The sequence below is a fragment of the Strix uralensis genome, chromosome 11, assembly GCF_047716275.1.
Source record: "Strix uralensis isolate ZFMK-TIS-50842 chromosome 11, bStrUra1, whole genome shotgun sequence".
NCBI classification, from domain to species: Eukaryota; Metazoa; Chordata; class Aves; order Strigiformes; family Strigidae; genus Strix; species Strix uralensis.
The window spans coordinates 12,305,951-12,319,630 of record NC_133982.1 but is presented as its reverse complement, the minus strand read 5'-3'; the positions used below and the strand labels follow the sequence as shown (position 1 = coordinate 12,319,630).

The window sequence follows — 13,680 nt, the reverse complement described above, 5'->3', positions numbered from 1 at the left end:
AAGAGATCCTGAATCAGCAGAGCAGAATCTACGACCCAAGAAAGCTTTTCGCCTCCTGTGCCCTCTGTCTACTCCTTCCATTTTGGTAAATTTACCAACTCTTTCCAGCAATTTGTAGAAAATACATTTTCACTGGTTAATTTTCTACTGGAATCTGATTCATCCAACCAGCAAACTTAATGACAATTTGTCTGCAAATTGTGCTTTATATTGCACCTTTAGAAAGAGTGTTACTATCTTTTTCTATGTAATGTAGAAATATTAACATCTACTCTTACACAGTCTTTCATTTTCTCTGGATATGATCTAGCAGACCTCACTCCACCAAAACTAAATGCAGTCAGATAGTATCTGCCAGCAGGAGGCTCCAGGTTTTTTAAGGACAGAAGAGGGAAGAAGTAATTCTGTGCGAAAACCAGTGGAAGTATTCCCCAGTCATTCTGTTCTTAACCTTAGGAGAATTTTTTCTGTTGCCTGAGGGAATGAAATTCTCAACAGGCTGGGGAATAGAGGAGAAGCTTGTACCTAACTAAGATCCCTGGTCCATTCAGCTTTCCTGCCAACACATGGAGAAGCTGCCAAACCTACCAGAAGAAGAGCAAGCATAACCTGATCTACCAAACTACCTGTGATGGCAAACTACACTCAACATTCTGCTGAACATTCTAACTGTCCTCCACTCACAGATATGGGTATTTTTGTCCACAGTCTGGTCTCTCCTAGGAGTTGTGTTGGAATGGAAAGCGAGCTGCCAGTTGTGAGATACAAAGTTAGAAATTACCTAAAAGTGGTAAGTCAGAAATAAATAAACATTTCCATCATAAAAAGACTGGAGGAACATACAGTGCCCTACAGCTAAGGAAGGTGATAACAAAATTACAGATGAACAAGTAAGTACCTGTATCACAGCTGGCGGAACTGTATGAAGCTCATCAGTTTGGGGATGGCATTCCTAGCTGAGTGAGCCTCACTATAAAAATTTCACTAGTATATTACTACTGCCTCACCTCATATCACAACTACCCCTGCTTTCTTACTATGACTGTATCACTCAAATAGACCAAGAATTTACGGGTTCCAACACCAGCTAGGTAGCTGTTTGATTTAAGCAGGGATAGAGGAAGAATATAGAATGCCAAAGAAAATGAGCTATTATTAAAAAAAAAAAAAAAACAAAACACATTTATAACAAGGGCAAGATTCTCAGAGGTGCTACAGCAGACAGCAAGAAACACAGGGGCAGGACTTTGGCCTAAAGAGTCTAGTAAAATTGCCAAGCCATCCTGCCTTGTTCTCTGGAAATCACCTCAAAATTACAGCACAGCTGCCCACTCAGGGCATTAAGTTAATTTCTTTGTGTACAAATTCCATCATATTACTGTTCCTGTGAAATACTTATTTTTGGATCTGGTAGCATTGCTACATGTCCGTAGTTCTCTGATTACTGACTTGCCCTGAATTGTGGGTCTCATGCCAAGAAAATTCTATTTTCTGTCAGTAAATGACACGGCTCCACTGCTGATTGATTTTCATAGGCAGAGAGTATGTGCTGTGTGTAAGAGTGAGGATGGATGCATCAAAAATGTTGTTCCTAAAAGATCAAAAGTAGATGGATGAAGACATCTGGACTGCATGATACTTCTGGCTATCTTTGCTGAGCAATGCAACACCTAATAAAACTAAATTACACCAACTCTCCTAGATAAATTTTAGTCCTGTAGCACACTGAGTAAACTATTGATTTTTCAAACAAAAATCTTTCTTCATTCTTATTCCAAATTTCATCAAGCCAATCTAACAAAAACCTTTTCTTTGTTTCTCACCAAAATAGGATGAATATGGACACATTTCTAAAGGCAAACTCGTCAATGAGGCCAGAGTATTAGATGGCATGGGCCCTAGAGGGCCAACGCATTTCAGATTTCATTTCAGATCAAGCCACACACTGCAAATGAAGGTCACCCTGATGAAATCAAGGATAGAAATATAGTCTGTTTGAAGATCATGTTAATGTATAAGCTACACTAACGTTACTGGGGATGGAATATTTAAATGCAGATACTTTTCTGACATTTCAAAAGGAACCATAGCAATGTGTTTCAGAGCAACTTACTGAAAAGAACGGCAAAAAAGACCCCAGGAAACAAATTATTATATAATTATGGGGCTGATTCTCATCTCAAGCCACTAGTTTAAACTTTCTGTAACCAACTCTAGATTGCAGAAGGTCAGCTGATTTAGGATCAAGTTGAATTTCTTAGTAATGTCTAAGTGTCTAGAGAAACTTTCTACTGATGAGAAACAGTAAAATGTACTTTCTGATTCCTGTGATTCACACTGTTGCCTGAAAATAGAAGATGGGAGCTGGAAATAAAAGCTTTTACCTACATTATCAGAAGCTATTGAAGATGTCTACCCTTTACTATAATCTAAATGTTACATAGCATTTTCATAAACAAAACTACTACACAGTATTTGGTGAAAGAAAAGATAAATTTGGATGCTTTTAAATAATGCTTTCTAAAGGACTTTTATTTAAACTGTAGATTTTCCTAAAACATGAAAGCTGTGAATGCAGATGTAGAGATATCAGATCTTAAGATACGTACCAGTGACTTGCTTCAGCAGAGCTTGTGTATGCACTACACTGCTATAACCCAAAGCCTCCTTTTGTTTCTTGATATACTGAATACCAGGTTTAATTTCTTTACAAGTATTCTTATATTATGTTTCGTACAAGGTTTCTTATTTTTAATCAAAAAAAATCTCTTTATTTGACTTAATTTACATGCTTAAGTTGTAAGCTTTTTCAAGTAAGGCTATCTTTTAGTGGTTTTGCACATGGATTTCTGGGCATGACAGTAATAAAAAGTAAATCTTACTATTCAGAAAAGAGAAATCTTGATAAAAAGAAGGAAAGCTTTGGAATTAAATAGATTGAAAATATCTCTTGACTTACTGCATCAGAGAAAGTGTGGTTTGCAAAAGTGAATACCTACGTCAGAAATACTTAGCTTAAGAGAAATTATTCAAAAATGTTTTGTGATCACATCCACAATGGACTGAAGTTTCATGAAAAACTTCCCTGGGGAGCCTTAAAAAAACCTTTATTAAAGTGAAAAGCATGTGCAAAAATACACAAATATGAAGTGGAATGCCATAATCCTGTAACAGAAAAAAAGAGAATGTCTGTGTAAACAGTCGAAGAGTACCTGGTTCTAGAGGAAGTATCCATGGCTGGTTAGAAGAGCTCTGTCTCTAATTAGCCTTTTTGATATCTGATTAATACTCTTACACTGTACAAGAGTATGAAGTGTTAACAGATGCTTTTCAAGCTATCAGCTGACATCATCTTCTTTCACTGAGAACAATTAGGGAACCAAAAATGAACACTGATTTGCCGATTGACTCTATTGCAAACCTAAAATTGCCATCTATGTGCACTTTGGGCACCTTTAGTTCACTCCTTTTGCCCTATCACACTCTTTTTTTCTTTTTCCCCAAGAAGAATTCATGCAGTTTTGCTTCACTATCACTCATTTCACTGAAACTCATGCAAATGTCTCAGGAAGGTGCTTTGCTATATAAAGCTACAGAAAGAATTACTACATCCATATGAAAGCAGGACCCAGCCTGCAGATCTGTGGTTACTTCAGCAGCAACAGCTAATGTTTATTATTGTTGAGGTGTTAACACTACTTAGAAATGGTGTATATCCACAGTTCTCAGCCAAGCTGATGGAAACTGTAGCATTCAACACCTTAGAAAGCCAGGCTCCTGATGCAAAAGTATGGTTTCACTAGGAAGAAGTTACTTCTTTTCCAAAGTCCCACAGTGACCTTCTGCACAATTTGGCATCTTAACATTTTTACACTTTGGTCTAAATGATTTATTCTTCAGAGTTGTAAGTACTTTTTATTTCAATGTATGTGATCACTTTCTACAAATTTTTAGGACTTGTTTCATAACAGAGTACTATCTGTTTGCATTAAGCTGCAGAGTAGCTGGCCTATTTTTATAGGCTATCACATATTCATCAGAAATGGATGTAGTTGGAAAAGCAATTGGAAACCCACGGAATAATATATCTTTATCCTACCATGAGACATGGAATATGTGCCACACAAGACAAAGCTAACTGGGAACAAAGGGAACTAAAACCTCTTTAAATTCCCACCCAGTAAACCCACTCCCAGGCACTACCCAGCATTTGAGAAAACATCATCAATAAACACAACTAGTTGGGAATGGTATTCCATACGGCAGGCTCATAGTGTGAACGTCATCGGTATTTTTAAGAGGCACTAATGATTACAGACACACAATCCAAAAGTTCATATAAAAGAAATGTACCTTATGCACAGGAGGATCCTGAAAGCAGTATACTTAAGCCTAACATGCAGCTTTTGGGCCAAATTCAATCTGCCAAGTGCTTCCACCCAGTCTCAGTCCTGTGATAGAGGAGATGGGGAATAGCTGAACTGTAAGTAAATGCACCCAGGTAGCCAGGCAGGAGGAGGCGTTTGCACAGGTTGACATATTTAGAGCATCCACGGCTGCTGCTATAAATGGCTGAGAGACCAGAGGGTGGCAGGAGCAAGGCCCACAAACCTCAGCCAGCCCGGACAACTGCCACACTGGCTCATCCTTCCCAAGGTTCTGAAGTGAGTGAAAAATATTTATAAAGAGTGGTTCACACCAGTTTTCAAAGTAGTCCCCTGTCACTACTGAAACTGAGAGGTGGAAAGACCGAAAAAAAACTATAAGGAGATTTCATGAGGATCATAGTGATGAGTATGTTTTATTAACTACAGTACAGCTGTATGTACTGGGTCTGGCTGGGATGGAGTTAGTTTTCTGCATAGCATCTTGGATGGTGCTGTGGTTTAGATTTGTGACCAAAACAAGGCTGATAATGCTCACACTTTAGCTATTGCTGAACAGTGGCTGCATGGCATCAAAGCTTTCTCTGCCTCTCACACTGCTGCACCCCCACTCCCAGTGAATAGATTGGGGGTGTGCAAGAAGTTGGGAGGGGACACAACCAGGCAGGTAACCCAAACTAACCAAAGAGATATTTCATGGATTATAACATCATGCTCAGCAAAAAAAAAAAGGAGAGGAAGGACTTCCAGGAGATTAGCCATCTTTTGCTCAGTAACTGGCTGGTATCAATCTACCCATGGGAGGTGGTGAGTGACTGATTACATCACTTGTTTTGTTTCTCTTCTCTTCCACTTCTCTTTTGCTTATTAAACACTATTTTTAATCTTGATCCACAAGTTTTATTTATTTTACTCTACCTTTCCTCTTCCCCTGTCCCACTGGGGGAAGTGGGTGAGAGTGGCTGTGTGGGTCAGTGAGCGAGCCGGTACTGGGGTTAACCCCCAACGCTGTGCTATGCTATCATTCTAGCGCATGCACTTCAGACATTCGTGTAGTGGTAGCGATTCATTTTTATTTTACAGTTTCAATCTTATAAGATGCCTAGAAATGAGGAAGAGGGGTGACTGATGCTTACACCTGGCATAGGTTGCACTAGCATTTTTTTCAGTCAACAAGGAATCTGCTTTAGAACAATGCCCCACATCTGACTGATGGCTTCCCAGACATCTAAGGTTAATGTGTGACAAAGACTCTGGAACTGGTCAGGGGAAGGTCACAGCCAGAGGAAGCTACAATAGAAAAGAAGTGGAAAATGATGCTATCTCAGATTTTGAATGTATATCAGAAGCTCTTTTTAAAGGCCATCTAGATTTAGGTAACTTCTTTTCCTCTCTATCTTTCCCCCCTTTTCTACTAGGCTTTAAAATTCTTCAGAGCACAAGGCAAATAAATCTATTAAATGGGAGAAGGATGTAAAGGAGTGGTCAAGAAAATAACTTCAGTTTTAAATGTGTTTAATTACACACATCCATCTTCTTTCTGACCCTATTGATTTCAATAAGTTAACCCAGCTCACCACACATCTGGTCTACTAATGAACTTCAAACTCTTTTGGAGAGAAAAATCTTCTGGAGATCTGTGCCCTTCTCATTCGATAAATGGCAAATGTCCTGTATGTATACGTCCTCAAGAGCCGTTCACTCATATACGGGATGGACAGGATCTTGGTTTTGTAAGTCTATGCAAGTGAATAGATACCAGCAAGATAGGAAGGACTGAGCCATAAAGCTACTGTGGTTTAGCACTAGTGCCCTCCACACAAAAGATCAGTATAAAGTAGAGTTAACAAGTGTATTAAGCAGGAGAATGAGGAAGGGGATTTTGAAAGGGAATCGAGACATAAAGAAGATGTGGAAGTGAGGATGAAGTAGCTGAAGATGTCCATTCACACATGGTGGATCTGTGCTGATTTACAGCAGCTGGGGACCAACCTGTCTTTGCTAAAAGTGAGCAAATTAATGGACTAACCTTTGCGTGGCTTGTTCTTCAAATTCAGCAATGAACTCACATTTATGATTCTTGTGTCTTTTTTCTGATCCTGCTGAAACTTCCAGGCCACTAGCATGAATACTATGAGTAGCTCTGGATCCAGTGCCTCCTTCTGTGTTGACATTCCCAGTATTCTTTTGTGGGAAAGAAGCATATACTGATCCAACTAAGATCACCTAAAGCAGCCAGAAAAGCTTTTTTACTGCTACACTACCAACAGTCTAAATCTTTTTCTATCTATAATGCCTGCATAATTTTTCCTCTGATATTTATTAAGCCCCTTGAGACATTATATAGCTTCAGCATTCCCTCCTTTACGACTTCATGCTATTTCCATTCCTTTGTATGAACATTTTGTTTCTCCTCCTTCTACTGCATTTCTTCCAGAAGTCCTTCCCTTATTTCATTACTACTCCTCATCAGTATCTTTGCAAACCCATCAGCATCCTGAAGCTGACTGCAAATATAAAATGATGGATGGGAGATAAGAATTGATTTTTTCACCTTCCCCTCAAAGAGGTCTCTCCATTACCTTTAGGCTAAATAGTAACCCAGTGTCTTCATCTATGCCACAAAGTGAACTGACCTACTTATAAGGCTGGTGTCCCTCTTCCTGTCCACACACACCTGCCTCTCAGGATGCTCAGAATGAACAAGCAAAGGTCTCTACTGCTTGCAGAGCCGTGGCCTGCCCCACTGTGTTCTGTAAAATGGTGTATCAGACATGGTATATGGCTCCTCGGTTACATTCTGCAGTATGCTAGCAGAAGTTGAATGCAGATAACCAATTCTGTTGCAAGCTCCTTCTGTTGCTTTCTTATCAATCCACCTGCTCATTCAATAGAAAGCAGGGATTCCTCCCAGTCACCACACAGTGGTAAGAATGTTGCTGCTACTATGACTATAACTACTACTATTAGAAGCAGATTTTCTTAATTCCTGGGCAAGTTTCCCCTTAGATGAGAACACAGGACCCAAATTATTTTCCCCATATTCTTCACTGGAAAAAGATGTATGAAGTCATCTCAAATGCATATAAAAGGGGAAATTTCAAAGCGTCTCCTACCGTCATTTCAACTCTATAATTAATAATGCTATATGCAGAATGGCCTTCCACACCATTTCCTCACACTCATACATCCCAAATCAGAGAGAGAAAAAGAATGTCCCCTGATACAAAGTATCTATGTACTGCTATATCATTTCCCTTAATTTATGTTGCATTATTGATGCACAGAATGCCGTACTTGAATAATGTAACAGTAAGGCTCTTACAGAAAGCACTAGCACCAGCTTTAATGTGTGTCTATAAAGATAAGAAAAATATATTTCCTAAGTCCAGCAGTTTTCAAACAATATATTTTCAAGTTACAGGAATGCTCACCATGAGGAATTTAAAATTGAGGTGAGGAGGGGGGGACAACATTTCTTCTAAAATGTTAATGAGCTACTGCTTTATAAAGTGAAAATAATCAACAAATCTGACATATGAACAAACATTATGAATATTCAGGAAGTTTAAGCTGCTGATTCAACATTTTCTAAGAGTGTACAACTTTTGCACTGATCACATAAGCTATTATTTTTCTTTTCATCATAAGTACACTCTACTGTGGTGTCAATGTGTTGTCGTAACATATGCATTGAATTGCAAGTATTGTAATTCATCCAGATGGCAGGAAGCTTTGGAATTGTTATTCCTATGGTACAGATGTTTAACAATCCAGCCATATGGCTCCAATAAGGCAGCCTTTTCAAAGATTAGAAAAACTACACTAAACATGCAGCCTTGTAAATTTGAGTGCAATCCTGAGGTATGAATGTTCATATTGCTACAATATAAAAGCATACATCATGCTATGAAGTTGGCATGTCTACTGGAATTACAGACTTTATGAAACATTATTTAAAATCCTGAAAAGAATCAGGTCCTGAATTTGCATAATTTCACCAAGTCAGCTATTAAAAGAACATTCCTCATTTGTTTTTGAAATTCATTAAAGGTGTCAGACACAGGCTAACTGAAAAAATGGGTAAATAACTACATGCAAATATAATAATGTCCCTAACCTCTCACCTGAATGATCTACCACTCTAGGTAACAAATTGAGATTCAACCAACATGAGCAAGAATTTCTCTATAAAAAGATTTGTCAAAGTCAAGGAGCCCTGATGATGGTTCTGGCAATTATAATGTGGAAAGCTGAATATAGAGAAACAATCTGAGATCAGTAATATCTTGGCCAAGAAATGAAATAACCATGAAATGGTCAATCTATAACTCTACTGAATTTTGGCAGGTTTGAATGACAAATAAATGGCAGCAAATAAGATTGTTAAATCACTAATCCTGTCATTATTACATCCTGTCACACTGCATAGATTTATACATTAGAAAAAGAGTGTAAGGTATAGGAGTGAAAAACAAAACTGTTAAAAACTAAAATATGTCAATCTATGAAGAAAAGGTGAATTCCCAACTTTGTGTTTCATGGTTGTTCTTTTCTGCCAAAGTGTCAGATATAAGATGCTGCTTGCAGTCCCATCTTCCTTTTCTCTCATGCTTGGGTCTCTGACCCTTTGTTACCTAGAAGAAATGTCTTTTTTATATAAATCTGTTGTGCAAGAATAAGATTAAAATGGACAGGCTGAACAAAGCATTGGTCTCTCAGACAAAAATATGTATCCACTTAGTATACTGGGGATCTTTCCACCTGACATATTCTTAAAGGGAAGTATTCAATTACCATCTACTCAAAGGGTAAAAAAAATCATGAGAGCGCCATGTAATATTCCTTTTCTTTCTCCTTTTTTGAGCAGCAAAGTATTGAGAGATGCTTTATCTACCACAGATACTAATCTAAGCAATATAATTTTAAAACATCCTTACAAAAACCTTGAAGGGCAGTTGAACCCTGTGGTTGTTTAAAAAGATATTTTCTGCAGTTCATGCATTTGCTTTGCCAAAAGCTTACCTTAGCATACAAAGTATAGTAAATCATAGTTGCTCTGATTTACTACCCAGCCTATGCTGTTTGTTCTCAGGGACAGCTCAGTGAAAAGCTATGTCATGTATAAGAACATTCAGAGAAGGGGAATAGTTTTGCAAAACTACCAGAATGGTAGCAACCATTTCTAAGACATCAGTGGGAAAAAAAAAAAAATGCAGTTGTGCATTTGCAGCATTTTTCAGGTGGTATTTTTTGAATACAATTACAACCCAAAAATATTCAAGTCCTTTTAGGCACAAGGACAATTTCATACCCCAAAACTGTTTAACTGAAGTACTAATGGGCTGGTCAGATGTATAACAATTTAAATTATTTGACCTTGTGCCTGAATTCCACATTTTATGGAGCAGTAGCATATACAGATCTCAAAAAGGTGAAGACACCAGAGAAAAGACTGGCAGAGCAAAAAGCTCTGGGTCAACCTGATTATTTAGAACTGAGGGTAGATTTTATTAGACCTAATCCATTTAGTAAGTCCCAACAGGAGGACAAAGATAAAAAAATATATCTGACATTCCTTTAAAAATTAGTAAATGAGAAGGGAAAAGATCAAAACAGTAGCTGAAAGCCTTCAGTCCTGCTTTAAAAGCTAAGAAACAGTCATTAATAGAGATTTAAACTCAGCTTTCTCTAGTCTAAACATGTCACTGTTAATTACAAAGCTATTTAACTTTTGCAAGAAATAAAGACTGCTATTAATGAAAGGAGAACCAATTAGCCTTTAATCTACACACTGTTTTTTAATCAAACTTTCTTTTGATCATCAGACTCACTGCGGGACATATTCTCTCCTCCCCATGTTGTAGTGGCTTCCATGATTGCTAATGGAATAGATTTTAAAGGGCTGGCTGAGTGGGGAGAAGCTCTGCAGGGCTGGAGCTTCCTTCCCTTCATGTCAGTGGGGCTTAGCGGAGGCACACTCATCCCCAAACCATGCCACCCACAGCACAAGCAAGTGGAATGATTTGGATGGTGTCTCTTGACCTCTCTCTTGTAGCAGCTGCCATTAAAGGAGCAGGCACCGAACGTGTCTGGAGGAATGTGTGATGAGTACGAGACTATCTTGTTAGGAAACAGCAGAAAATACCAGTTTAAAGAAAAAAAAGAAATGGGCAAGGGAAGGTAAGGAAAGAGGCAAAATCAGGGAGGTGCCACCAGGAATTAAAATGGGATTCACTGCTAACTATGAAGAACAATGAATGGGAGAATTTGCTTGTTGGCACAGAACGCATTGTGGAAAAACTGAACAAAACTAATGGGACCAGGGCGTGATGTGTTAGAAACGAAAGAGAGGACATGAAAAGCATCACATTAGCTAAATATTGTTGTGCCTTCAAACTATTGGTTGCAGGGTCAGAGAGTTTCGATGAGGTTTTTTGTTTGGGTTGTGGGCTGGGGTTTTTTGTTCTATGTGGCTACCTGTGGTATCAAAACAATAAGACCAAGTCTCTAGAATCAATCATGATAGAGAAGCTCTTTCTTTACATCATTTCCCTCTCAGTTGCACTTGCTGCTCAGATCTCCCAGGATGGAGGATAGATAGAAAATGTCCCTGAGGCACACACTTTGCGATTATGACCATGCAGATAATGAAATATAAGAATCTGACTCCTGCACATGTAATCAACAGAGAGAATGTAAGTACTATCTGCACTGTGTCAAACATTAAACTCCTGGTCTGACCAGATACCTGCTGTCTGTTCTGCATTAGCAAAACTCTGGTGTATGCTGTTCTTTTTCCATAATATAAAGACAAAATTTGCCTGGCAGAAGCAGAATTCTTGAGTATTAATACTAAAAAAAACCCACTTTAAAATAAATTGTTAATATCCTCAAAGAATCAGAAAGTTGCAGAGATCTCCTGTTGTTGCAACCAGTATGACAACTAAAAAATAAAAAAATCAATAGATTGCAGAGAGAAAAGTGAAAATAAATATGTGCTGTGCCAGACAGGAACTTGAGTCACAAAATTCAAGTTGGTAATAAAAGTATGTGGAACAACTGCTGAAATTATACTGACACTGGAGAAATTTAAAAGGTAAGCACATACTTAACATAGGAAGTATTTTAGCAAAGACAGTAAGTAACATTAGATGTTTTTTAGGACTTGAGTAACAGCATTTCACACTTCAGAAGATCAAATCATTACTCTCTCTGTAAAATAAGGCTAATTCTAATGCCTTATCTCAAAGGGCTGGTAAATGTTCACAGTCCAAAGCCCCTTTAAAGTAATTGTTTGGCATAAAGGTCATTTAAAATGAGATTAGGGTCCGTTCATGGTTTTGAGGTGCTCATATATTACAATGTAAGTACAATATAGGTACTCAGATAAAAACACCAACAGAACTAGATAGTAATAGCTTTAAAGCACTATGTCAAGATATTTAAAGTTAGCTGGATAATTGTATCATTTTCACATTTAAATTATTCTATGGCATTCTAAACCTGTCAATAAAATTTGGATTCTGATGCTGATCAAAATCTCCTCATGTTTTTCTTGTGTCGTAATCGTATCCTAACAAGACATAGACAACAGATCCCCAGCTCCACTCTCCTTTTGAGCAAAGTGTAGCAAAAGCGTTCTGTCTCAGAATACTTAGAAAGCTGCAATACTGAAAATGCGTGACATTAATGCACAGGACCTTCTTAATTAACAAAGCTCTTAGGTGTTGCTGAAAGATCCATTTCACTCTTTGTCCCCCTCAGACTGACCTAACACACTCCAGAGCTTTTTATTTTCTTATACAGTGCAATTAGGATAAAGTTCTTCTGACATTTGTGGAGCTTGAAAAAGAGCAAAATTATTGACAGGAATCATGTAAAACACAAAGAGATTTTAACTGTTCTTACCTGAAGTAAGAACTTTCAAAGTTAAGAGGCAGAAACTTTACACTGCTTCTTAAACTACATAATAGTTTGTTCCTAAGAGTGTTCTCAGCTCCCCAAATTTTTTAACATTAGTGAATACTTGGATAAATAACTCCCCAAAGTAAGGTCTGATTCAAGAAAGCACTCAGGAACTTGATTAACTCCCTCCCCAATGATTTCAGCAAAATTTTACTTCGGTGCTTGAAATGCATATACCTGAAGTGACCTGAAATATGCTGTATCTGCAATTCTGAAATCAGTGGGACCTGAAGGTTCTGAGCAGCTCTGAAAATCAGCCCTTTATATTACTACTGCAACACATCTTTAATTTGTCTACAGCTCCTCCAAAAATTACTTTTAATTGTCACATCCGAATCAAAGCTCTGTACATACGTATACAGTAGTCTCCACTTTCATAATATCCAGGGCAGCACTGAGATCTTCGCCGATACATAGTTCTTAGTCCTCTTCGATATGCTGTTTTATAACTTATTCTAAATTGCAAGACAGAAAGCCATTTGACAATATTGAAAATCAATGCCTACTGTTGGAATTATATTTGTGTTAAATTATAGTAAGGATAGCATTCAATAATTATTTTAAAATGCATGAAAGCTTTTGATATTAAAAGCCACAATAAAAAAAAAAATCAATACTTGTTTTGAAACTTGAAATATAACTTATATTATAAACACAGTACTCATGACAGTCAATCACCGTAGCCCTTCCTCGGAATTAAAACATTTCCCCAGTCCCAAAGCAAGGGCAAGGAGCTTCTTCAAGAATAAATGATTCATTTGTGCATATCAGCATGGTCAGCTATCATCAATGGAATGAACAGAATCTTCTACGGAGACCACTGTGTCAGCACGCTACACAAGAAATTACCCCAATGGAAACTACTCTCAATACACAAAATATGAAGTTAACCCCAAGTGATTTCTTCCTACTTGTTAACCCTTCCGAGGCACTAATGCCTTGCAAAATGACTTTATAGGCCCAGTTCAGATTTAAAGCATGTTTTCCCCACCACAATATGTAGTCCACAGAAATTAAAAGGTGTTAAGCATTCTGTAGCTTTTCTAGCCTTATTCATAGCATTAGCAATGATAGCACATTAGAAAAGGAATATTTAACAGTGAACACTTCAAAACAGCTTTGTTCATGTTAGTTTATTTGAAATTACCCAAATTGAACAAAATCTATTGTCCCTCATGTTAGATAAATTGAGTGAATTTGTTCTGCTGCATTCCAATCTATACAATAGTGCGGGAAGCTCTGCATCTCTGTTCAATTCCATACATTGTAACACAGAAGCTAAAAAGCAAAACCCCCAGTCAGGCTGGGGCGGTGCTGAACAACCTCT

The 13,680-nt window shown here is 37.8% G+C and overlaps 1 protein-coding gene across 9 annotated transcripts in view; it reads right to left on the bottom strand.

Annotated features, from left to right (window-relative positions):
• Nucleotides 1-13,680, bottom strand: part of MEGF11 (multiple EGF like domains 11) — a 306,502-nt gene that overhangs the window by 195,413 nt on the left and 97,409 nt on the right. For all 9 annotated transcript variants that reach the window (XR_012630339.1, XM_074879910.1, XM_074879909.1 and 6 more), the window contains one exon: nucleotides 12,708-12,808. Coding sequence is in view for 8 of the 9 variants with exons in the window: in XM_074879910.1 (XP_074736011.1) it covers nucleotides 12,708-12,808 (101 nt within the window). In the remaining variant the exon portion in view is untranslated. The remainder of the gene's footprint in view (nucleotides 1-12,707; nucleotides 12,809-13,680) is intronic.